General features: G+C 42.7%; 1 protein-coding gene across 1 annotated transcript in view; it reads left to right on the top strand.

The window, feature by feature from the left end:
- Positions 1-23,075, top strand: part of APCDD1 (APC down-regulated 1) — a gene marked incomplete at its 5' end in the record, with an annotated part of 29,461 nt that extends 6,386 nt beyond the window's left edge. Inside the window, 4 exons of the mRNA XM_080340245.1 lie at positions 2,780-2,963; positions 4,291-4,822; positions 20,092-20,413; positions 22,492-23,075. Of these exons, the coding sequence (XP_080196371.1) occupies positions 2,780-2,963; positions 4,291-4,822; positions 20,092-20,413; positions 22,492-22,943 (1,490 nt within the window). The 3' untranslated portion in view covers positions 22,944-23,075. The remainder of the gene's footprint in view (positions 1-2,779; positions 2,964-4,290; positions 4,823-20,091; positions 20,414-22,491) is intronic.
- Positions 23,076-25,678: the final 2,603 nt, after the last annotated feature.

The following is a 25,678-nucleotide window of genomic DNA, read 5'->3' as shown; positions in this document are numbered from 1 at the left end:
CTGGAGGTATCGATGCAAATCTCCCTTCGGTCCACTGGTTACAGTTTATCATTTGCAAGTTGCAGACAAAACTACATATATGTGACAGGAGGAACTGGGACCCCATTGCTTTTGAGCTATATCAAAGAAAAGACACTGTATAATAACACAAATCTGACTCCTTTTCAAAACCCCCTTCTTTTCATAATATCCTCCAGGGAATAATTGGGAATGTATAATGTGGTTGCTGCATTTTCTCCTTTGATATGTACACATGCAAGACGGTATCCTCCCACAGAAGAATTTTTGCTTGGAGAAATTAAATGCCCAAGTATGTTTAAATGAATAAATCATTCATTTTTTAAGTGCATCTGTATTCTTGAATCATATGACATGAGCTAGGCAAAACACAACTCCTTAAAAGTAAGTGGTATAATAAATATGCCTTGGAAAAAGTCACTTGAACCATTTCAAAACCTCCTCTCAAAGGCAGATTTCAAATGCTTGACAACTTTAAGGGGAAAAGCAGATTTTCAAAGACTTTTTCAGTGTGAGATAATTTGTCTTCAGGAGACATCCTGACAACTACGTTTCTGTTGAAAGAATTAGTACTGATGGCTGCAGCCTCTATTTGGTGTCCGGCAGGAGGTGTCACTTCTGACCTGAAAGATGCTCTAAACGCATAGACAGGAGCGCTCGCTCCATTTCAGAATGAGGCGCTGAAGTAACGTGGGCTTTCTGAGTATGTGGAGACTTAGAGATGGAAAGGGGTGTTAGGAGGCAAGCTCTCAGTCACTAGCTGAAATTCGTATGGATAAAAATACATAGAGTGATAAGTTCACCTGTATCTGGCTGAACTTGTTCTCATAGTGGTGTGAAGGCCTGTGATATCTGTCCCATAACCACAAGGTTTCAGATAAACCCAGGGTTTTTAGAGTATCAAATACTATTCCAGGCTTCAGCCCAGGAGGCTGTACCACTGCATACATGAAGCACTGACCCTGTCTACTAAATCCTGTCCCTCGAAAGATGTAGTCAGTTCAAGCAGAGCATCACTGTGCTTTGGTTCTACCATTTGTGAAGCAGCCATGCCATTTCTGGCTGAAGAATGGGGAGATATTTGACACTAAAGTAAGCGACTCAGCTCAGCAATGTAGAAATACCTGAGAGGCTGTGACTTCCAGAAAGGGAGACGTATTGGCCCCTGAAAATCTGCCTCCTTTAAGGGCATCTCAGAGAGCACGCTCAAATATCAAAGCATCTCTAGTATTTATTACCCTTTAGAAATTAAGGCCGTAAATTCTCATTCACATTGAAGAATTGTTTGTAACCTGCAACAAAGCTACCAGCTTTTCCAGTAAAGGCTTTATGAGGTTGTAATCACTGATCTCATTAAATCTTAAGATCATTCAGTGGTGAGTACCATTTACATTCAGGTATTTATTGTATTCTTTCTGATCATTCCTTACTCTGCCTACTGGACAGGTCCTTGCCTATGTTTAGTTTAGGAATTGCTATTTTAAAAGGGTTGACATGTATTTATCATTTTAGCAATGCCATTTTCCCAGGTGTTACCCAAGTTTCTTTCGGAAGGTCTAAGGCGTAGCCAACATAATGCATCACTGACACGGTTTTCTTTTTTGCAATAGGAAATAGGAAAGGTTTGAGACAGTGTTGACCTAAAAAAAATAAACCCACTGATTTTCTTGTAATTTCTGTAGCAGTGCTACACGCTACTCAAGCACATGCCTAAGTATTAGGTGGGGCCTGGGGAATAAAGTGTAGGATCCTGCATCAGGTGGCCTGGGCACCAGAAAAGAGAAGGGGGAATTCCAGACTCTGCCCCTGGGAGCGCGTGGTAGCAAGACATCCCTCTCCTGAAACAGCCATCCTGACTTAACACGCAGCCTCTCCACCTCACCCCATATTTGTTTTCTAGCCCACCGGTTCTTAAATTCCATCTGGCAAAGCAATACAGTTCCCAACCCATGATGTAGGGTTCATGTTTTTCACCTCTTAACCTCTAGATGTGTGTTTTTCTTTTGATCCATGTTTTCCAACATATCTGAGAGCAGGCTGTGCCTAAAAGAGCAAAGACGCATTCCTTCTGAAGCTACATATTAATTTTGTTCAATTAATATTGTGTAGAGAGAGTGCTGGTGGGTTTTGTATGCATACATTACTAGAAACCAAAATTACTGTGTGCTGGAGATAAAATTAGCTTTTGAAATTCCTTTTCCCCTTTAAAATAAAAATAGCAGAATCTGCCTTTAATTGACCACCTCAGTCATCACAGAGGCTTCCTGTGTGCAGAGGCTTTGCTTTTAGTATCTGTTTTCCCTAGGCTTTAAAGAGTAGTCTTCATTTGCAAGTTTATTATAGAAGCGTTCAAATTAGAGGTGGGATGAAACCGCACAGTTTACATCTGGATCTGAATGCAACTTCAAGTTTCAAGGTCCAGGTTTTGATTGTCTCGACTAGAGATCAAAGAGGTGTCTATAAAATTCAGGTTCAGAGCCACATCTCCTGGGTGTGGAAGTGCAACACTTTGGTTCAAACCATTTTCTCCCTTGTATTTCATAAAGCAAACCTATTTAGTGGATTATTAGTGAGCTGGCAGAGAGGAAGAGCTTGCCATATTTATTTAATTTTTCAGGGGAGACAAGAAATGTAAACAGCACATTCCTAGACACATAACATTGCAAACAAGTGTCATTCAACGGGATGTTCTCAGCCTCCTTTATCGCATTGAAGCCTTTCTCACTAGGGTCTCATGATAACTTACACTTTTCTTCCACAGGGCTGGGAGAAGGTTCTGCTCTTCTTCATCCAGACAGCAGGTCCCACCCTCGGTCCTTGGAGAAGAGTGCATGGAGGGCTTTCAAGGAGTCGCAGTGTCACCACATGCTGAAACACCTTCACAATGGAGCCCGGATCACTGTGCAGATGCCTCCCAATATTGAGGGACACTGGGTCTCTACTGGGTAAGAAAAGATAAAGCAAGATGCTTGAGTGATATCTGCAGAAGAGGGAAAGGAAGCAGAGAAGGAAGGATGAATATTCCCACTTTAAGCAGCAGGGAAAACATTTTCTTTAATATGGTGATGCTCTAAGTTCCAGATGCTTTCTATATGTTTATGCATAAAAGGAAAAGAAACAGCATTATGTACACTAGAATAGCAGACTATAAAGCTGTCTTGATTAATCAATTTATAGTCTGGATTTTAAACAGCATGCTGTGAAATATCTTTAAATCTCTCTTTCTATAGGAAGGATCTCAACAAATTGCCAAAAGGGATGCTTACTCAAATATAACATTCTGCTATCTTTGACTACACGCATTAGATCCATTGAATGGGTCCTTGCTTTCAGAGCATGTGTCTAGCACAGATTTTATTAGCACAAGAAATTAAGAAGATGTATTTCACCAGTTCTATGACTCTCTGTACATGATAATTCATAATTCAGAGAGCTATTTTGCTTCCTGTCTCAGCAGGCAACATTCACATGCTTATTTGAAGTGAATTGTAGTAGGAAAGACTGGGCTTTTTTAACAGAAAGGAGTGTATTTGTATTAAGCACTGTAGATGTGGCAAGGGGGACAAGTTTGAAGGCACAAAAAGACTTTCTACGGGAAGTGGAATTTAACTGCTATTTACACCTTCAAAAAAAGAAAAAAACAAACCCTGAAAGTTGCATGGCCCAAATTCAAGCCAAATATAAGTTTTTGCATTAACAGTCAGAAGTTTGAATTAACTGCCACCCCTGCTGAAAGTCTGAGTGGAAAAGCTGAGGACACGATCCTGCACATCCTCTGCAGACCAGCGTTGGTAGAGATCTGCTGAGAAACTTGCACAGCAGCATAGAAGCTTGTACTGTTCAGTGGATATTCAGCATCTCACTTTCTGATGTTATCAGTCCTTTTCCTAAATCTGCCATGCAAAAGATAAAAATAGATGTTTAATAAGATGCTACTTTTTACAAAGAAAAATGGAGCCACATAGTGGTCCCTAGACAAAAAGGAAAAGAAACATAACTAGAAGAATTTAAACCTACAAAAGTTAAGCCCTTAGTCAGATATGATCAACATGAAGCAATATATTACTAACAGCGTAACAGCAGAGGAAATTGTTGGTTAATTGGCAGGCCACAGGTGCCTAGTTCCTGTTTACTCCCACTCATGCTAGAGGGACATTAGCACCCAAGTGTCTCTGTGGAGCCAAGGAGGTTTGCTCAGCCTTGTTACCTGTAGTGTACCTAATGTCTCACCTTGCTAAAATTTTGTTTCCATCACTTTCTGTCTTCCCACAGCTGCGAAGTTAGAGCAGGCCCCGAGTTCATCACAAGATCTTACAGGTTCTACCACAATAATACATTTAAGGCCTATCAGTTTTATTATGGCGGCAATCGCTGCACAAACCCTATCTACACATTAGTTATACGTGGCAAAATACGTCTCCGCCAAGCATCCTGGATCATCCGAGGGGGTACCGAAGCTGATTATCAGCTGCGCAGCATACAGATCATATGCCACAATGAAGCAATAGCCAAAAAATTAAGTGAGCTGGTGAACCATACATGCCCTGGATTTATACCAGAAGATAGTCCCTGGGAGCAGGATGTGAGCTATGATTTGCTGAGAGAAGAGAATGGCTGTGAATGCACCAAAGCTCTGAATTTTGCCATGCATGAACTCCAGCTGATCCGCGTGGAGAAGCAGTATCTGCACCACAATTTGGACCACCTTGTGGAGGAGCTATTTCTTGGAGACATTCATACTGATGCTACTCAGAGGAGGTACTATCGGCCCTCTAGCTACCAACCTCCTCTTCAAAATGCCAAGGTATGTATCTGTAGATATGCCCTCTTTTTAAGATACTAGTGACAAAGCCCACATTATTCAGCTCTTCTGAGTCAGTGCACTAGTGTAACCTAAAATGTAGATGTGCTTCTAAAATAAGAGGTGGATTGCAGCCTTACAGGTGATGCAGACAATTAAAAAATATCACACAGTATATATCAAGAGAATAGTAACTCTACTGTGGTTTATGAGACTCCATCAAATGCACAAATAGTAGTCTGATGAACTGAGGTCAACGAAGGCCACTCTGAAGATGGAATTAAAGACTTGTACACAATGGTGGGAGTTGTTGGCTGGGACCACAGCGTAGGCTAGCAGTTGAGAAGAAAGTTTGATACAGGACTGAGAAAGAGCAAGAGAAACAGGCATCAGCAGATGCTTCTGTAGCTGCAGGAGTCCCAGGGAGAGAGGAAATCAAATTGTATCAGCATATGGAAGTTGGGTGATCCATAACCTGAAGAGAAAAAGAGGAAATTGGAAGGTAGACACATAAAAGGGCAGCATGAAGGAAAAAAACCTTGATGGGTTGTGCAGGTCACAGGTCCAGACGCAGGCACGCACATTAATGAAATGAAAAACAGGTGAATTTTGCATGGGGCTCTAATTCCATTTGATAATTCAGTTTTCAAAGGGGCCTCAAAGTGCTGTCAGCTTTGTTGGGAACTGATCAACTCATAGTAAGTTAAATAAAAATCAAACAGGAAAAATAGACATTGATGGCCTGCAGGAGGGATGTCTATAGATCTTTCCTGGTGACATTTCAAAGGCAGGCAGCGATTGGAACCACATTGCCGGGTGCCGTTGCCACAGCATCACATCCAGCTAATGGGTTATCACCATTTTTAATCATCTCATTGCAAACAATTCAAAAATCAGCTATAGCTTATCAGCAATAGCAGAAAACACAACAGGGGAAGGGAAGATTTTGATGAGAAAGCTTTGGCTTTCCCTTCCATTCAAAACTGTCCACCCTGGTTTATATCTGCCTGCTGTGAACATCAAATTTCAGTCGTTCAGGACCTTACATGATCTACCTTTAACGATTTTAATAGTCTAGCCTAGGTATAATTTTAATTCACAGTCAAATATATCTCTGTATGAAAGCTGCTGTCATTTCTGTCATTCTTATGCTCTCTTCAAGTGACGAGGGACAAATCTGTGTTTTCTTTTTAAACATGTCTTCCCAAAATGGAGAGTTTCAGCAACAACAGGTGAACCACAGCATGTTCCTCTTCAAACTTTTACTTTAATTAATCCAAACATGCACATTGGCTTTCTCTTTGCTTATTTTGGAGTCGATGGTTCTTTCCTAAACCTGTTACTTGCAGGTACCTGTGGGTACAAATGATCTGACACTTGCTATCTGTTGTATCTGTTCTAGAAAATATGGTACCTCTTTTTCTGACCACGTGAAACAGAGATAAAATCTTGGTTTAATTCACCCTAGCTGATTATTTTTTCTGGTCAAATCTAGTTCTGTTGTTAAGGGCTGATAAATAACATAGTAAATGCTTACACTTTTACCTTGTAGTAATTTCATTATAGTCACAACAATCAGATGTATTGTCAACCAGCTTTATAAAAGTAAGATTTTTGCCCAGGTGAGCTGTAATTTTGGGACACACTGTTAATAATTTTCCTTCCTGTCTCTTCTGCTGCTGTAGCATGACTTTTTCCCTCTAAAATACAATGCCTTTAAAACATAATGCTCAAATATAAGGGATCAAATCTTTGCATAAGAGATCTCTTTCTTGAACCAGGTTAGCTAACTAAACTGTGAGAGCACTGAAAACTCTCATTTACATTCACAAAGTCCGTGATTTCAGACATGATCTGATCCATTCTAACCTGAGTGGGTGACATCTCTATGTGAAAGGTCGGACCAGCCTCAGCCTTTCTACCTGGGTCACCCTGCACACCATTATCCTGCACTCCCATGTGTCTGGATGGGCAGGTCCTACCCAGGGGTACCTGTGTGCTCCAATTGGGGACAGCCTGCAGTCTGGCTCTCAGGGGAGGCTTCCACATCATATATTTACAAAAACTAGGGGAAGGAAAAAACAAACAACCCAACTAGTTATCTGTTGGTATTCATGAAGTGGAATCATAGAATAGTTTGGGTCGGAAACCTTCAAAGATCCTTTAAAAGCCCACCCCCCCTGCAATAAGCAGGGACATTTTCAACTAGATCAGGTTGCTCAGAGCCCCATCCAGCCTGGCCTTGAATGTCTCCAGGGATGGGGCATCTACCACCTGTCTGGGCAACCTGGGACAGTGTTTCATCACCCTCACTGTAAAAAATTTCTTCCTCGTGTCAAGCCTGAAGCTCCTTCCTTTAGTTTAAAACCATTACCCCTTGTCCTGTCATAACAGGTCCTGCTAAAAAGTCTGTCCCCTGTACAGTGCTTCCAAATAAGAGTTTTGGTACCCAGGTGTTGGCAGAGGCTGAATTTATGACACTGGAAGCCCATTCATAAGAGCATAAGAGCATAAAAAGTCATAAGAATTCCAGCTTTCCATGATGGAACTACTGTGCTTTTTATAAATGGGGGTCCCAAGTCCTGACTTGCAGCCCACTGCTCAACTCCCAGTTTGGCCAGTTATGACTTATAGAGAGTTACAATGCCTCAGCTTCTCCTCCAGCCATTGCTTGCAAGACCTGGTTGGCTCCCACAATGTGTATTTACAGCATGTGGATTGCTGGGACACCAGTCTCAGCTGGAACCTTCAACACCAAAAGATGCGTAGGTTTAATGCAATATTGAAGTGCATAACAGCACAGCTTGTCTTTGTGATTTTTTTTGGTAGGTTCCTCTTGCTCAAATTCAATGTGAGATTTCTTTTTTCTCAAGAGAAGTTTGGCCTGCTGAAACCAGGCTTTCAGCATGATACAAATAACAGTACCACTAAAAAATGAACCTTTGCCTCAGCTGCCATTAAAGACTTCTGGGAGTCGGTTTATACCGTGAAATTCTCTATGCTAACAGGTTCACAACACAGCCGTCTGACCTAGTGTTTGCCAAATGTAGGAAGAACAGTATGAGAGGTGCTTTTTTTTTTTTTTTGGTCTTTAAAGTCCAGGCAAACATACTGCTGAAAGGTTATAACCCTTCTTCTTTGAACTCTTTTCCTTTTCTAATTGTTGCTCCACTGGGACCCAGCTGAAACTGAGTTTAAATGCTAAATTGAGTTTAAAACTACAAGGCACAGACTCCTCTGGAAACTGGACACCATGAATAAATAGAAACATTAAATCAACTTGTTCTCTTAAGGTTTCTACAGTCATACCAAGAGGTTGGGGAGGCCAGGAAATTGCTTCTGAAGTGAATCAGGTGTATTGTGTGGAATCTTTCATTTAGGGCTTTTTTCATTTCCTTTTTATTTATTTTTATTTTAAACTTATAAAGGCCTGCCTAAAATAAGTTAAGAGGATTCACATTTTGAGTTAAATTTATAGTTAAGCCTCTATATAGAAGAAAGTTCCACCCAGCTCGAGAGTTTACACAGCCTGTAAGTTGAATGTGGTAGCCACATTCATTACTTATGTGGTTGAAATGAATGGTAATTAAAAGCAAATGATTGCTGGATATGCTAGGAATGCCAAAGCCACATGATCAGGACTTTAAACAAATAGAATTGGACCTTCTCCAGATTCCTGTAGCAATTTCACCACAGGTTGGTAAATCAAAAGGGCTGTCCAAAAACCAGACAGCTTTATGCTGAGCTACAAATCTGAATAAATTCACAGATTACCATATCTCAAGTGTTCATATAAAATCAGGGAGCTTTTAAAAATATATATGTCATCTCTTAAGGTTTTATGAATTCTCTTAGATAAGAGCATACCTTAAACAAATTCCTCCAGTAAAATATGTGAAAGTTCTTGAGTGCAGCTGATGACTAGGTCACTGTATAGATTTATCTTGGCAGTCCTCTAGCCTTGCTCAAGATATCAATTAAGACTTGCTGAGGAACCAGGCCAAACATCTTTGATGCCTCTTGATGTTGTGAGTTTGTCAAGGGATTCAAGCTATTGCACATGCAGCTTCTTTAACCAGCATGAGAAAGGACATGGTTGGAAGGACCAGGATGGTGGAACTGCTTGGCCATCATCATGCCTATCAGACACAATGTTCCTGATGAGGATAATGCTAAGCAGCATAAAAACATAACTTATTTACAAATGCATACAGGGACTTGTAGAGTGAAGCAAGGCTTGGATGAAGTATTTGTTTGCTATGTGGAAGGACAGAAGATGTTTTCAGAGATATCTGCCCTAAAACTACAGGAAATATGTACGACAGCAGTATTGGGACACTTCACATGTAATTGCCTCAGCAATATTGCTTTGTAAACAAAGAACTCCTTGTGCTTCTTTATCATCTGACAGAGTAACGGGAAAGATCAGAGCAGAGCTGTGACGACCAGTCATTCTAGTTAGATCTTTATTTAGAAACAAGGCTGGAATGGTCAAGAACATCACAAGAAGCCTAAAATATGCTAGGATAACCTTTCTTCTGCCTTTGTCATGTTTGAACATTGGCTGGCCACATACTTGCAGTAAGACATTTTCTCTTGAAAATGCAATTCCAAGAGATCAATTATCTATTACAGGTTTATTTGCTGCTGGGAGCTGACTTTCAGCAGCACCAGGCATTTGCAGCTAATACAGATTCAACTTATGGAGACTGGTGCTTCGGCTCTGCTTTAGCCAGGCAGTGAAAGAACAAAGTGCGCAATTTTTTTTGTGGCTTTGAAAATTTGTGTCTTCATCTCTTTGAAACTCAGTGACTTAGTCTGTAGGGGAATGCTATGTTCTTGAGGAGCTCCTAGGCAAATGAGAGAGCATAAGTTAATAAATAGCTGTTAAACATGTGAAGTGCCTCAGAGAAATACGCAAAACATTATCTCAACCAAAAAGTGTCATTTTGGAGGACAAAACTCCTTTGTTTCCCAGAGTAGTGCCACTACACTTCCAGATTGAGCAAACACTTGAAGGATTTCTTTTGTTCATTATTACTTGCAAAATACTCTTGGTTAGGGAAATTATGAGGGTAGCGCAACAAAAGAACAGCCAGAAGAACATTCAAATAAGTTAATTCTAGGTTTACGAACAATAACAGTGCATGTGATGCCCTGCAGAGATAAGAGAAGCAAACAGCTTCTAGCTGAACCTGGTCCTTGCCATGCTCAGCAGTGCCCTTGGCGATGGCCATGCAGAAGAGTGTTTGCTCCTTTGGAGGTGCCACTTACTGCCTATACCAGCATCAGTGTAGGCAAGGGCTGAAGCAAAACGTTGCTTTTCACTCTCTGTGTGAACCTTCAAAAGCTAAATGTTGCTTTTAAGACCCTATACATCTTTGCTGATTTAACTGTTGCTGTCTGCTCTGCCACTGCAGGAAAAGCCTGCCTCAACACAAATACAGTACCAGAGATCATGATTATCTATTCAGCCTAGCAAAATGAAACATGGTCCTTCAGATCAGCTTCAGATATGTGTCTAAACTACTGACACCTTCCTTCTTTTTGGCACCTAACCACAATTGCTTCACCTTTTGTAAGAGGGGAGGGAGAACTTGCTGGTAATATTGCTACATGGTTCAGAGGGCTACATCGATTGCTATTTAAAGGCATAATAAACACATAAGGCAGCTTTATTTTGGAATATTCTGTTCTTGAAGATGGACATTTAAGCTGTCCCTTTGGATTTTCCAGGAATTTTTTTGTTGTGATACTTCCCAAAATATTCATGTCACCATAAATCAGTATAATTTTAACAGGATAGATGACGTGCAAGCACATTCATCTGAGAAAAAGGCTGGTTTTCTCTTTGTTCTTGTCCTTTGCCCAGGCTAAAGTAGTTTATATCAGAAAAGAGCAAGCAGAAGACTTTTGAATTTCATGTTGGTTGTGTTTATTTCAGTTTTATGCAGGGTTGTGCAAGAGAATCAGCATCGTAGATCGAACAGTTCTGTAATGGTAGTGCCTTCAGATTCCTTCATTATCTTCTCCTTCATGAGAGTGGTTAACAAAAATTGTTCCTCGATATCTTAAAATATATGGCATGCATATGCAGATAAATCTGAACATATCTCCACCCTTCTTCCCGGATACAGCTTGTCTGTTACCCACCAAAAGCAATCCCAAACTGACAACATTGCAAGGGAGTTACCACTCTCTCCAGCATTTCACTTGCTTCAAGATTTTTAATTAAAGTTTTAAATCTTTGTTATTCTTCATCCCCTTTGGCAGGCTGAATTATAACTGTGTCAACTGTGCTTGTCAACTCCCCAGAGCCAGCCTAATACACATTAGCCAACTCAGCTTCATATGAGGTCATGGAAAGCCTGCAAGTTATTGCTTTTGTGGTGAAGAGAGATTGTAGCCATTTGTTAAAGTGTTGTCTTGATCTGCAGTTATCTAGAGTGGTGGAGGAACAGAGCTTGATACTAAACTGAAGAGTTCATAAAAGTGTTGTTTCTGTGGACTCGCTCCTTGGCAAGGTGAGGCCAAGCCATCCAACTTTAGTTGGAAGCATTTCCTTGAACTGACTTTCTCCCAAGGGTTTCCATTTGCACTCGTCCTAGGAGCACTCAGTTACTTACACTAAAGTCAGGCACCTGGTTTTCTTGAGTGGTGAGATTTAAAGCATCCTGTCCAGGCATCCCTCATTCTGGTCCCATCTAGCCCTGCCCATGACACACAGTAAGATGCAAGAGATCATTGCTGAGTGTGTCTTTTCTTCCCCCTCTTCTTCATTGCTTTCCCTCATGGCAATACATGCATTCACATGGCAAGGGTTCCCTACCCCAGGTATTTTGACTGTTGGACCCTACAAAATCCTAAACCACTGGTTAAGTCCATACTGCATGTGCAGTTCACACCTGAGCCTGTGCTTGAGGAAACCCAGCACCTGGTCCCTCACCACACATCCCCCTGCAATGAGGATATGCAGGGGCCAACGTGCCAGATGCAGCCACTGCTATGTGGTCCATCTGGTGACATTGCATAGCCAATGTCAGACAGGCTAGCCACAGGATCCACCCTAAAAGGGAAGCCTCCAATGCAAGAGCAACCCAGCCTTGTGAACAGCCAGAGCCTGGGCTGCCTCATGTGGGCTCCACCGCTTGGTTAGGAGTGTCTTCCCCACCAATGGGAGGGTGCAGAAGGGAGCAGGGGTGGGCACTGGGGCTTTTGCTAACTCTTGCATCTCGCAATACCAAATAGATGCAGCCTGTCCTCCTTTTCCAACCATGAACAAGACCTGCTTCTTGCCACACAGCAGTAACAAGTGCAAACAGAGACTGGCCAAAGGTGGCTGAGAACCACCAGCTGAGAACTTTGCTCTTCCAAACAAGCTCCCCACGCTACAGCCACCAGCACAGACCTGGGGGCTCAGACAACAGCAGACCATTGTAGAAATATTATTAATGTCAGTACATGGCTTGATAAGGAAGAATATTGCTACAGAAACTGGAAATAAGTGACTTCAGCATAGTATTATTGTAACTGAGCAGGGTGGGGGTGGCAGCAGCCCCTGGGGAGAGACCAGGCCCAGTCAGCAATGGTGTGGGGGCCATGGAGGGAAGGATGTGCTTAGAGTAGCCACATGGAATATATGTGTTCGAATAAAAGGTGAAAGTTGAAACATCTGAGCGCTGAGGGAGGCATTAGAGAAAGAAGCCTCTGCTCTGCCAAGGGGTTTGGGTTGGGTTTTGGTTTGACACTGGCATTGCTGTGGGGGAGGAGGAGAGCGAGGAAGATTCCAAAGGTGGCCAAGATGATTGTGAAGAGCATGTGCTTTTCTGTCTTGCTGAGGCAGAGCTGATACCTGCATCTCTTAACCAAGCTACAGTATGGGTAGGATGTGTCCACCGTGGAGTGGCTCCAGATAAAAAGAGAAGGAGATATGATTTCCCAAATTACTTTGGCAAACTGCTGTGTAATTTCATGCAAGTTTAAAGACTTTGCAGGGGTAAAACAAACTGCTACTGAGGAAATTAATCAGGTTCACCACTTCTCCAAATTGTTCACTGCTTTTCCTTAGCCTGGGTGAGCTCTGAACAGCAGCAGTCCCACATCTGCCCCAACACCTGGCCTCCTGTAGCAGGAGTTGCCCTATTTTTGGATGGTTTAGGAGCTTGACGCACATCACTACATTCTGTGCTTTTGTCTTCTTAATGTGTCTCTTGTCTGGTAAAATACCAACTATTTGCAACTATAAAAGATGACAGAGAGAGTCTGTCAGAAAATGGTCAAAACTCTCCATTAAAAATACAAAAAAAATCCCCTGAAAATGCTTTTCTCATTCTTTAAGAGAAACATTTGCTTTTCAGAGAAAAAACTGAATATCAGAAAGCAAAATTTTGCTTTTATCTCTCTTTCTCCAGACTATGTACATTCAATGAGGTATTTTCCTATGTCCTTTTTAAAATAAGAATCTAATGAAAAATATCACATTAATTTTTTGGTCTGTTCTGCTATGAATGCATTGCATCTCTCAGACTCTAAGTAGTCTGAGCAATTAATCTTACCTTGAAAACCAGTAGGTTATAGTTGAGATAATGTTAATTTTCCATTATGTAAATAGCCAGATATCAGAATAGTCACCTATTGTGGTTCTACGAGAGAAGAGTTGAGTTACAATTTGAGCTGTTTCAGACAAACAGTGGTTTAAAATTTTTGGATTGGAATACAGACTCATTTTCAGGATATAAAGAATAAACAAATACACAAGAGAGCAAAAAATGTGAACAAGGTGTTTAGTTGAAAATAACTATAATTTCAGCCTCCTCTTTATTATTAGTGCTTGTTTGTTTTGTCCCTAAATACAACTTGCAGTATATCCTGCAGGTCTTCTCTCTGATGTTAAGCATTGATTTCAGCTTCTGCTTGAACTGTAAGGCAAGGGTAGACTTCCTGTACATTTTGAAAAGTCTTTGGTCCATAGATGTCTTACTCTGTAACAAAAGCATCAGAATACAAAGGTGTACAAAGAAAACTAGAACAGATTGCAAAAAGATCTTTCTAGGTGTTATTAAAAGCGCATTTCACCATTGCTCAGAGAGCATGCCAGTTGCGTGATAGTTTTTTGTCCTAGGCCATAAAAAACACTATGAATTGATTAGAGGCAAATTAGTCCTAGGCAGCCATAGAAACCCATGGAACTTATGAGAAAATTGAACTATGCCAAGAGGGTTTATGTTTCTGACTATCCACAGCAATTGGGAAAAAGATCAAGGAACCTCATCCTTGTTTGCTTTTCTTATTAGAAACCTCCCTGCTTGGCTTGGAGAGCTCTCTGGCCCCATTACCACTTCAGCTGAGGCAGCAGGAGGGAGGGATAAGGAAAAATGTTGGTGCAAATTTTCAGATCACAAACTGTTTTCTCCCCAAGTAGAAGGACTGAGTTTCCAGACAGAGATTCAGGCTTATTTCAGCTCACATGGCCTCATGGATTAATTCAGAACCTGGCTTTAAAGGGTGAGGAGTTGCGGCACCATGGATTCATCGTTGCGGAGCTACAAGGAGGCACCCTTCATGGGAAGGGATCTTCCAGCCATTGGGCAGCAGCCATTTCAGGGGCCAATCCTTTTAGCAAAACCACGCTATTAAAAGTATTGCATTGTACACCTAAGATAATCAAAACGTAGAACAGATGTTCTTCCTGTCCCCTGCTCATTCTGTTGCTTTTTAGTTTATGTCCTGCCCAAATGAGCTTTTTATTAGAGAGTACTTAATCATGTTTGGACTTGAATGTTCTATGCCTCTGTTCCCTGTTTTCTTTCAATGTCTGTTTTTAGAAAATAATCTTTCACTGAGACACATGGAAAGGGAGTGATTTGCAAAGCCTCAGCTAGTGTAATTAAGAGCTAAGAGCAGCTGACCTGAAAAAGCAACAGTGAAAAAGACAGTCAATTGTTAAACATAAATTACTCCATAATTAAGTCCAATTGCCTCATAACAAAGCTAGATCTTTCTTTCATCCATTGCTTGGACAAAAATCATACTGAGGGAGTTTACATGTGGTATATTCTTCTACTAAGAAGTTCATAGCTCTGTGAAGACAGTATCACAGGAAAAAAAAAATAAAAACAAAACCAAAACCAAGATTTATGTAGGGTTGGATTCAAGCACTGGTCTCATGGAAGCGATGCATTCAGGGTACATCCATATGAGGTGCTTGAGCCAGCCTGTTAAAAGGATACTCCTGTATCCCTCCTCACTGCCCCAGCCTCCCCCTGTCCCACTCCCTATTCATTGCAAAAAGTGCCTATTCACCTTAGCCCTTTCATCCCGACACATTGTCAGTAACTAGAAGACAGGCCAGTTGGACATTTCTTAGCAGCACAACTGGCCAGACCTTCAGAGCTGGTGCAAATCCCTCGGAATTAGATGGGCTGCACAGACTTACAGCAGTTCAGGACTGCAAAGGTCCAAGAGCCAGATGATCCACAGACGAGTGTTCATACTGCTAAACTTCACTTTGATTTCTGCGAGTTAACTTGGACTTTCATTGTGGTTGCCCAAGGAGTCACTCCCCTCACAGTGTAATCACACTGTACAAGTTTCAAATTTTGGAAGTAACTCCTTGTTCCTCAAGACATGAACCCACCTCTAATCTGGAGGAAGGGACTGCTCATAGTTAGGTATTTTTTTTTCCACTATGGAGCTCTGTGGACCTTCTTCTACCCCGTCTGCCACTGGTCACTGCCAAGGGACTAAGCAGCTGCAGGTGTGAGCAGTCTGCACCTTCAACACTCCCAGAAGAGAGTGGAGAAGACACCAAACTATGATAATACTCCCTGCCCAGCATCAGAGCCTTGACTCACAATACCCTTGTTTTTTTAATGTTGTAGAGCAGAGATGAAACCTAAAATCACTACTAGAAGAACAGCAAAAAGAGCATTGATGTTTGATAGTCCTTCCTGGCTAGAAAAAAAAAAAAAAAAAAGTAAAAAAACAATGTTGCTGCAAATAGGATTGATTACAGATCTCATTCTTGTCCATCCACTAGACCTGAGAAACAACAGAGGAATCCCACAAACAGCCAAGGGTGACCGAGAAGACAACAGGCTGGTTTTCTGTTTGTTTTTCTTCAGATTTTTAACAAGGGCAACAGAAACCAGTGTTTCCCAGGTTAAATTGTCGTGGCTTACCAACTGATTGTGGAGAACAGGCTTCTGAGAGGGCAATGTGAATATAAACCAAACCACCCTGGCTGGCCCGTGCTGCTCTGCCAGGGTCTCCTCTGGGAGATAAGAGCCTTCAAATTCAACAGAAAAGAGACAGCAGCAGAAAATATATCCTATTATTGACCAATTCAGATTTTATAAGGTACTTTCAGGTTTATAAGTGTCTTTTCCTCGCTTTCTTGCTTCACTTTATGCAAGTGGGGCAATCATAGCAATCAAGTTACTGTCATCAGCGCAGTTTATTAGCCTCTACATTGTTCATGATGCCAGTCTGCCCATGGTGGGACAACCATGCTGGAGAAATGAGTGCTTGATAGACATGAGTATCTTCCACGGAGCAACACTTCAGCTTGGATCACCGCAGGAGTCTGTGCAAGGCAGCAGTGGCATCTTTTGGACGTTGGTCTCCAAGAAGTAAAGGTGTTATTTCTGTTAAATGTGTGTTTCTTTGGGTGCTTTGGTTTGCAGTGAATGGAATCACAGACTCATAGAATTAGAGGTCTTCAAAGAGAATAAGGGACCTTCAAAGGTCAGCTAGTCCAACCCCCATGCAATGAACAGGGACATCTTCAACTAGATCAGGTTACTTAGAGCCCTGTCCAGCCTGGCCTTGAATATCTCCAGGGATGGGGCATCTACCACCTCTCTGGGCAACCTGGACCAGTGTTTCACCACCCTCACTGTAAGAAATTTCTTCCTCATCCCTAGCCTGAATCTCCTCTCCTTTAGTTTAAAACCATTACCTCTTGTTGTATTGTAACAGGCCTTGCTAAAAAATCTGTCCCCATCTTTCTTATAGGCCCCTTTCAAGTACTGAAAGGCCGCAATAAGGTCTCCCTGGAGCCTTTTCCAGGCTGAACAACCCCAACTCTCTCAGCCTGTCCTCACAGCAGAGCCGTTCCAGCCCTCTGATTATTTTTGTGGCCTCCTCTGGACTGTCTCCAATGGGTCCATGTCTTTCCTGTACTGAGGACTCCAGAGTTGGATGTAGTACTCCAGGTGAGGTCTCACCAGAGTGGAGTAGAGGCAAAATTACCTCTCTCGACCTGCTGGCCATGCTGCTTTTGATGCTGCCCAAGATACCATTTGCCTTGTGGGCTGCAAGTGCACATTGCCAGCTCATGTCCAATCTTCCTTCCACGAGTACCCCCAAGTCTTTCTCTGCAGGGCTGCTCTCAATCCATTCCTCCCCCAGCCTGTATTGATACTGGGAGCTGCAAACCTCATCTGACAGTTTTCCTGCAGCACCAGCAGTGCTGCTCAGGACAGGGCAGATCTCTGCTTCTGGCATCCCTGTTCATGGCTGGAGCTCAAGGGGAAATTGGGAGGCTCTGCTGCCTCCTGAGACATGTCACAGCATGTTAGCCCAGCATCAGCTAATTTCCTAGTTGCTTATAAGTCATCTGACCCCCAGTAATCCTCAGCCGCAAACTGCCCAGAAAACCAGACCGCTTTCTGAAGAAAAAGACTGATGTGCTCTGAAGAGAGATAAAGGAATCAACAGCCTGGTCTCGTAAGTCCCAAACAAGCTTCCAGACGAAACCTAGTGAGATTTTATGGTAGGCAAGAGGAAGGTAGACACTAGACTCCTGTCAGATTGTATTTGAAGGTTTGTTCCAGGAGTAGAGCTACACACATTTTTAAATAATAATAATTATTATTTTATTTCTAATCATATTGAGGCCCCTGAAATTTCTGTCTGCTTTCTGACAACTCAGTGTCTTTATTTAGCCTCCTGCCAGTCCCATCCCAAACAGGAGAGCTGTAATTGTCTGTGTTTCTATGAAATTATGTTAGGTCACACAAGAAATTTCCAGCAAAACAGGAAACCAAACTGGATCTTGGTTCCTCTCTTGACCATCAGTAAATCCAAACTGAAACTTGCCATCTCAGAAAAAGGCCCAGTTTCACAGTCCTTATGCGTTATCTGAGCTTTCAGTGTTCAGGAGAACCAGATGTTTTGCGCCAGCCTCTGCCATCAGTTACTATGGCACAAATCTGTGCTAATGTTACCAGTTGCGGTTAAACTACTCAATTAAACGTTCTTTGTATTTTCACTAAGATACTAATGGCCCTTGCACCTGCTTGGAGAATTTAGCAGAAAAATGTATCTTAAAATTAATTAACAAGTCCCACAGTGGGAGAGAACTGCATCCACTTTAATAGCATGCTGGCAAGTGGCTCCCAGAAGACCACATGTTTTGGGGTGGAAAGACTGCCCTGGAGGTCACCAAGTCCAACCTCCTCCTCAAAGCAGGGCTGTTGACCAGCACTGGTTCGGATCAACCTGAGCTACATCATTTAGACTTATTTTGCACATAGACCATTATTCTACATCCTGGGGATGTAGAACAGCGGACTTTTCATTCATTTCACTGACTTCTCCTGTTTATCTATGCTGCGGGCAAATATAAACCCTGTTTAATATGTGTAAAAGGGATATACATATTTTGTGAGCTGTATGTTGGTTCTCTGAAGCTACCTGCAGTCGTATTATCAGACAAACTCGGGGTACCAGTTGTGTGAAGGTGTAAAGGTTGTGTAAATGTTGCCCACGTGTCATGAGCTGAGGGCAGTGAGTGGAGAAACGCTGACTTCATAGCAGCTCACGTGGACTTTAAAGTACGAACTATGAACATGAGCATTTATATTACAAAGGTAGCTACTGAGAAAAAAGAGCTGGAAAGAGGCACAAAGAAAAAGTATTTGTGTAAATCTCTCTCCCCAGTGGCTGCATGGGGAGCTTCAGCTCTTGACGCGGTGCACTCTGAATTGCACCGCAGGAAAATACCTCGCAGCTTGAACAAGGTGGATGTCAGTAACCTCCCCCCAATGCATCCCCCTGCCTCCAGGAGGATCAAGTGTCCTTGGAAGATGAAGGTACCAGCTGTCTGTGTGGTCTTTGCCTTTCACTCTGAGCATAAGCCTCCTCACAGCCCCTTTGAACATCACCAGCCAACTAGAGATCCTGAAAAATAGACAAACAGCACATCACCAACTCAAAACAGACAGCAGGATAATAGAAAACACTGCTTTTATCTTATGGAACAGCATTTATTCTCCATGATCTAATTATTTGTCATCAATGAAGTGAGCTAAAAAATGAGTTTCATAATCCTTTATCAGTTCATAAAATTTACTTCAAGGTTAAGCACAGCAGAGACAAATGCTAATGCTGCTGTCTCTCTTGCCATTGAAAAAAAAAAAGAAAAAAAAAGAAAAATAGAGCTTGAAAAGAGAATAGCTAAGCCAAACTCATTTGCCAACAAGAGAAAACCTTGCAGAGGCAGAAACAGCCTTAGGAACAAGACATGGGTCTTCGTAGTTTCGTTTTCTGGTGTCAGGAGGTGGAAGCCTCAGCATGAAATTCCCTCCCCTCCTGCCATGGGCTTGGAACCTGCACAGCCCTCGTAAGACACCCCTGGCACTCACAGATGGGGCTGGGGGTATCCGGCTGTTGGGGGCTGGTGCTTGGCCCACAGCGGTGAGCAAGCACCACGGACCCCCTTCTTGCTGGAGAGGGACATCAAGCTTTCACCACGTCCAGTGGCAGCCAGCTACGTTGTACCCTTCACGAGCTTGTGTTAGGGCTCATAAAAGCTGAAAAAGTTTAAAATAGCTGGTTACTATTCTCCCAGGCTACTACCCAACTGGAAAATGTACTTAGAACACCTGTGTCCATCTACAGCACCCAGCTGCCAGATCCCTACCCTAGTAAATTACCATCTGCCAGATTCTCATAAGCATGAAGTCAGCCTTTTCTAGATCCAATAAAAAGCTCAACTAAAACATTCATTGCAGATAAATGCAGATGAGGGAATTAATCTCATAACTCCACTCCTGCTGTGCAGTCTTATACATACAAAACCAAGTGGTGCCATGTTTCAGGTGCTTTGAAGGGTGAGAATCTGCAGGAGGACATTAAAAAGATAAGAAATAACAACATATTCTTTAAAATGTTGAGCCGATGTCACTTCAACATGAAACGTATGGCCTGATTCAGTTCCCTCTATGACAGGTAATGCCTAACGAGAGTTTCTCTCTGCTTCATTTCAGAACCACGACCGCACATGCATTGCATGCAGAATCATCTACCGGTCAGACGAGCACCATCCTCCCATCTTACCCCCAAAGGCAGATCTGACTATTGGGCTACACGGAGAGTGGGTGAGCCAGCGCTGCGAGGTGCGACCAGAGGTCCTCTTCCTCACTCGGCACTTCATCTTCCACGACAACAACAACACCTGGGAGGGTCACTACTACCACTACTCCGACCCCATCTGCAAGCACCCCACCTTCACCATCTACGCCAAGGGGCGCTACAGCCGAGGGGTGCACTCATCCAAAGTGATGGGCGGCACAGAGTTTGTGTTCAAAGGTAGAGTGGCTTGCTACACTGGCAGTGAAGGTGGCCACGTAGTTATGGACCAGAGCAGAGTTTGCTCATAAATTTGGTCGCTGATGGTTTCATTTTGTCATTTTCAGGAGTTAGTCATCTCCTGGGAAGCCCACAGACACTCTGTGAATGCCCAGCCAAACTACACTGCTTCATGGTATTTCACACCACTGAAGCGATACTCATTTGAGGCAGAGATCTTTAAGTGCAGCACAATAAAATAAGATTTCACATCACTAAGTCTTTGAGTCTGGTGGCCAGACTTCAAGCATCTAAGCAAAGCATCTGAGAATAGATCTGCGTTATAGGGCTCCTTCAGTAGGGAGAAAAATGCACCTTCAGAGGGCATTTCAGGTCATAAGTGGTATAAATCATTTTCTGCTTAAGACATATACAGCAGCAGCAGCAACAAGCATGTATCTTTTCATTAGCTTCCAAGGGGCCCTAGAGCAAGTAAGGATGTCTCTAAAGGCAGGTCTGATTAATCCCACCACAGTGACGACTGGATATATCCAACCAAAACCCCTTGAGTACTTTGGGAAGCAGCACTCAGTGGTGACGCCAGCCAGGTCCCTGCGGCTGAGCAGCCCTGCTGTGCAAATAGCCCCATAGCACCCTGCTTAGAGAGAGATCAGTGGCTTTAACCACTCATAGAAGCAAACATCTCCAAAACACACTGTCCTACCACGGCAGCAGCCCCGGCAGAGCCTCTGGAAGCCCCAAGCACTCTGTGGGCTCTTCTCCTTCTTATTTCAGTTACCATGTGAGAAACATACAGCGTCTTGCATGGCTCTAATTTAGGAAGGCAGCTAACTATAAGAAATAATTCAGCAATCTGTGATTTTCATAGAAGGCAGGAGAGATCCTCGCCTATCAGAGCTTTTGCTCTTCACAGCTGCATGCAACATGTGCCAGCTAAGCTACTGGGGTTGAACCCAAGTTTTGCTTGAATTTCTGGCCTACCTCACTATGAGATCAATAATTCAGTTTTAGTAAAACTTCTAGGTTCACTCACCTATAGATGAGCTTTTACACCAGTTAGGACAAATAATGTGGAACATAGATCCACTGAGTCACATACCTGTTTATAAAACCTCAGAATGAAACTTCCAACAAATCTTACTATAAAAAGATATATTTTTATAAAAAGACACACACTATAAAAAAGACACATTCAAGCTGTTAACGACCTGCAAGAGAATTTGGGATTTTGGTGTGTTAGGAGGCATGAGGCCTGGTTATTTTCTTCTGTTTTGGTCAACATTATCCATTCAGACACCATTTCGTGATATACAGTGTAAAATGCACACCAGGAATAACCTCTATTCAGTTTCCATAGGCTCATCCAATATAGCTTTTCCTACTGTTTTAAACTTGTCTGAAAAATGAAACTTTATGTGCCTGAAGCTCCTTAGAAATACAGGCAACTTGGAATTGCAGAAGATGCAGCACTTCTACATTTGATACTGTAAGCTGTAGCCACTGTTTAGATATGCGAAAGAGCATCCCTCTGTAGCTAAGCAATACTTTATAATTCGTGCAAAAACAACAGGAAATATAGGAAGATAACGAAGCTGCGGTACTTTCCAAAATTTCCAATTGGAAATAATTATTTTATTAGCTTTGCAGGGTAACATATGTTAAAAATTAGGAAGAATACATTCTAAACAGCCCTACTTATGGATTAATATGGATGGTAATAAAACATGAGTACAGTTTTATTGTTTCCTCTTTTACCTATCTCATATAACCAACCAACCAACCAACCAGGCTTTATCTGTAAATGATCACCTGGAATTTATGAAAAGCTCTGGTTAATCTCTGACTGAGATATGTGGCCATCAGGTTTTCTTCAACCAAGTTTGTGCACGCATGTGTTCTGTGATAGAATGAATTACGTCAAAGGCATAAAATATTGCAAATAAATTTGCTGCAATATAAAGAAATTGATTTAAGAACGAACAAGCAGGGACAATTCTGATCTGACAGGTACACCCCAATCCACATGTTGCCTTCGCTTTTGTCCCTCTGCTGACAGCTCCTCTCTTCCCCTCTTGCAGTGAATCACATGAAGGTCACTCCCATGGATATATCCACGGCCTCTCTGCTCAACGTCTTCAACGGGAACGAGTGTGGAGCTCAGGGGTCCTGGCAAGTCGGGGTTCAGCAAGATGTCACTCACACAAACGGCTGCATTGCGCTCGGCATCCGCCTACCTCACACCGAGTATGAAATCTTCAAAATGGAGCAGGACGCCCGGGGCAGGTACTTGCTGTACAACGGCCAGAGACCGAGCGACGGGTCCAGCCCCGACCGACCAGAGAAGAGAGCCACTTCCTACCAGATGCCTTTAATTCAGTGCGCTTCATCAGTACCCAGGGCTGAGGAGTCACCAGAGGAGAATAAAATAAGGCTGTACAGCAGCAGGGCACCGGAAAAATATCCCAAGGCCCCAGCTCTTGCTTTGCTGTTGTTTATTTGTACTGTGTCATATTGGGACATTCTCAGCTAGAAGTGAAAAAAAACCCAACTTATTTTTCATGACTACAAAGCCAGGATTCCACCAGACTGGGGGTTGTTTTTCTTCCAAAAGAAAGGGACATTTATTTTCTTGATGCACTTGAATGCCTGAGAACTGTTGTTCTTTTCCTTACTTCCCCCCTCCTCCTTGAATCCAGAACAGCACTCGTTTGATGTTTGTGCTTTGAACTTCATCCAGTCTGATCCCTGGCCTGACATGACTGCACAAAAGTAATTGCACTTTAGGACTGCAGACTTCTGGGGTGGAGGGAGGGGGTCTCCTTTTATTATGGTTTTTTATAATTGCTGAGGTGAACATTAAGATCCTGCTTCAGTCGTCTCTCCATCTTACCATTGTGGTACTCTTCTCCCCAGTGCTGGGGTTCTCATCAGAATTTAGCTCTGGGGAAGGGCTCGGTGTCGCGCCAGTACTGCGAGAGCAGCTTCCGCCTCTGACTTCACAGCTCTGCTGTAGATATGTATATAAGGAGGAAACCCAAAAAGATTTATCTTGTCCTTATCTCACAGCTCGTAACGCAAAAAAGGAACATCAAATCAACAGCCATGTGTTCAGACAATGCTAAATGGTTCATACCTCTCATTAAAAAAAATACTCCGAGTAATTTAAGCTCTTTTTACAATCATTAAGTTGTAAAAATAACCAGTGACTTAATATTTTCTCATTCAATTTCCTTAGCTATGTAACTGCTTCAAGGTCTCCCTTTGTACCTAGCGTGTAGTTACAGCCAAGCCCCCTTAAAACCAGACAGAAGCAGCATTTTTCTGTCAGATGCACACAGCACAGGTAAGTTTCCAACACAAGGCTGCAGGGACTTTTTCCGTTTTCATATTCCTGAGGCCTTACATACTCTGCATGCAGCATTTGTGCCTTGGATTTTCTGTCAGCCAGGTGGACAATTAAAAAAGTACCTAAAAGGAGTCTATAAGAAAGGTGGGGACAGATTTTTAGAAGGCCATGTTACGACAGGACGAGGCATAATGGTTTTAAACTAAATGCGGGAGATTGAGACTACACACGAGGAAGAAATTTTTTACAGTGAGGGTGGTAAACCACTGGTCCAAGTTGCCCAGAGAGGTGGTAGATGCCCCATCCCTGGAGACATTCCAGGCCAGGCTGGACAGGGCTTTGAGCAACCTGATCTAGTTGAAGATGTCCCAGCTCATTGCAGGGGGTTGGACTAGATGACCTTTGAAGGTCCCTTCCAACAGCCAAACTGTTCTATGATTCTAAGTGGGCTCTAACATGTTCTGCAATCCTATTTAGCAGTGTATTTTTAGCAATGTGACCTCATGTGGGAACAAGTAAAGATTTTCAGCAGCAAGCACACCCTGGTCCCTAGAAGAGCCAGAAAGCAGCTGGAAATGTACCCGCATCCATCTGATGGAGGGCAACTGGCCCAGTCTTACCAGAGGAAGGAGCAAGAGCTGCACAAATGCAGCCATGTTCTCCCTTTTCTCCATGCTGGACTGTCCCAACATATACCATGGTTTCACAGAGTTTAAATCAGTGTTGGTTTGGGGAGACACTGCTGGGAAGGTGGATCGGCACAGCCCTCTGAGCATTCTTCAACAAGAGCCTGCCCAGGAAGCCCTCAGGTTTTCCTCCATGGCAAATACATCTTTGTGTGCACACTGATGTGAATCAGAGCAAACGCTGGAGAGGCAGTAGGGAAGATATTTAAGGCCAGCAAGGAGTTACAAATTCATGGATGAACTATGCTCCCCTGCTTTCATGAAGAGCGAGTTGAGGGCACTGCTTAACTTTGTGGCATTTGGGCTGTGGCTTTTACAGGTATATATACCATGTTTTGGCTCACAGAGAGGGCAAAAACCTGCATAAGAAACTTAAGGAGTAAGGTCATAGTGTCTCATAGTATCAGCAGCTTCTAGATGCTCAGTCCAGTACTATGGGGGAAACAAGCCCTTAGTGCGTTATTTTCAGCATCATAGGAAAAGTATGTCATGAATGAGGTCTTTCAGCTTTACACAGGTGAGTCTTCCTACTGTCTGCTATAGCAAAAGCATTCTTAGAAAACAGTGACAGCATGGACCTCACTAGCAAAATCAGCAGGAAAAAGCCCTTTGAGTAGCAAATGGCTACGCTCAGTCTGCCTACCTCCTCAAAATCAATGCCTTCTTGACAGTTTTTCGAAGCTGGCATCATTCTTGGATGCAAATTTCCTCACAATGGGAACAAAACTAGTTCATCTCATTTTGAAACAGCAGGAGGAAATGGGGGGAACAATCAGAGGCTCTCACTGCCAGGTCAGATCACATCTTTCATGTTTTTTCCTCAGGTAGATGAAAAGTCACAGAAAACTCACTAAGAGTCAGGAACAGAGCTCAGGATGGCTCAGGAGTCACCAGGAAAAGTGTTCATCCATCCATCTGATATCAGATCTTATTCCAGCCTGCTGGAAGGAGCTGAAAGCCAACTCTCCAAGATTAATCAAGCCCTATGCCAATCTGATCAGCATTTCTTGACATTTTCTCTGCTCCACACAGTCAAACATACTTGAAGAGTCAGGTCTGGATCAGTTACTGGTAGGGAGGCATCAGGAGCACAATTTAACTAAAGAGTCAAGAACAAGACACAATGCCTCTGAAAGACACGCTAGGAACCAGGATGGAGTTTGGTTTTCTCTAACTAGGCTTGAGTTTTGTATCCAGTAGACTGACACCAGCATATCTCCAAATGAGTTACAG

This window comes from Nesoenas mayeri (genome assembly GCF_963082525.1).
Source record: "Nesoenas mayeri genome assembly, chromosome: 2".
In the NCBI taxonomy this organism is placed as follows: domain Eukaryota; kingdom Metazoa; phylum Chordata; class Aves; order Columbiformes; family Columbidae; genus Nesoenas; species Nesoenas mayeri.
This window is presented reverse-complemented; position numbering and strand designations above follow the sequence as displayed.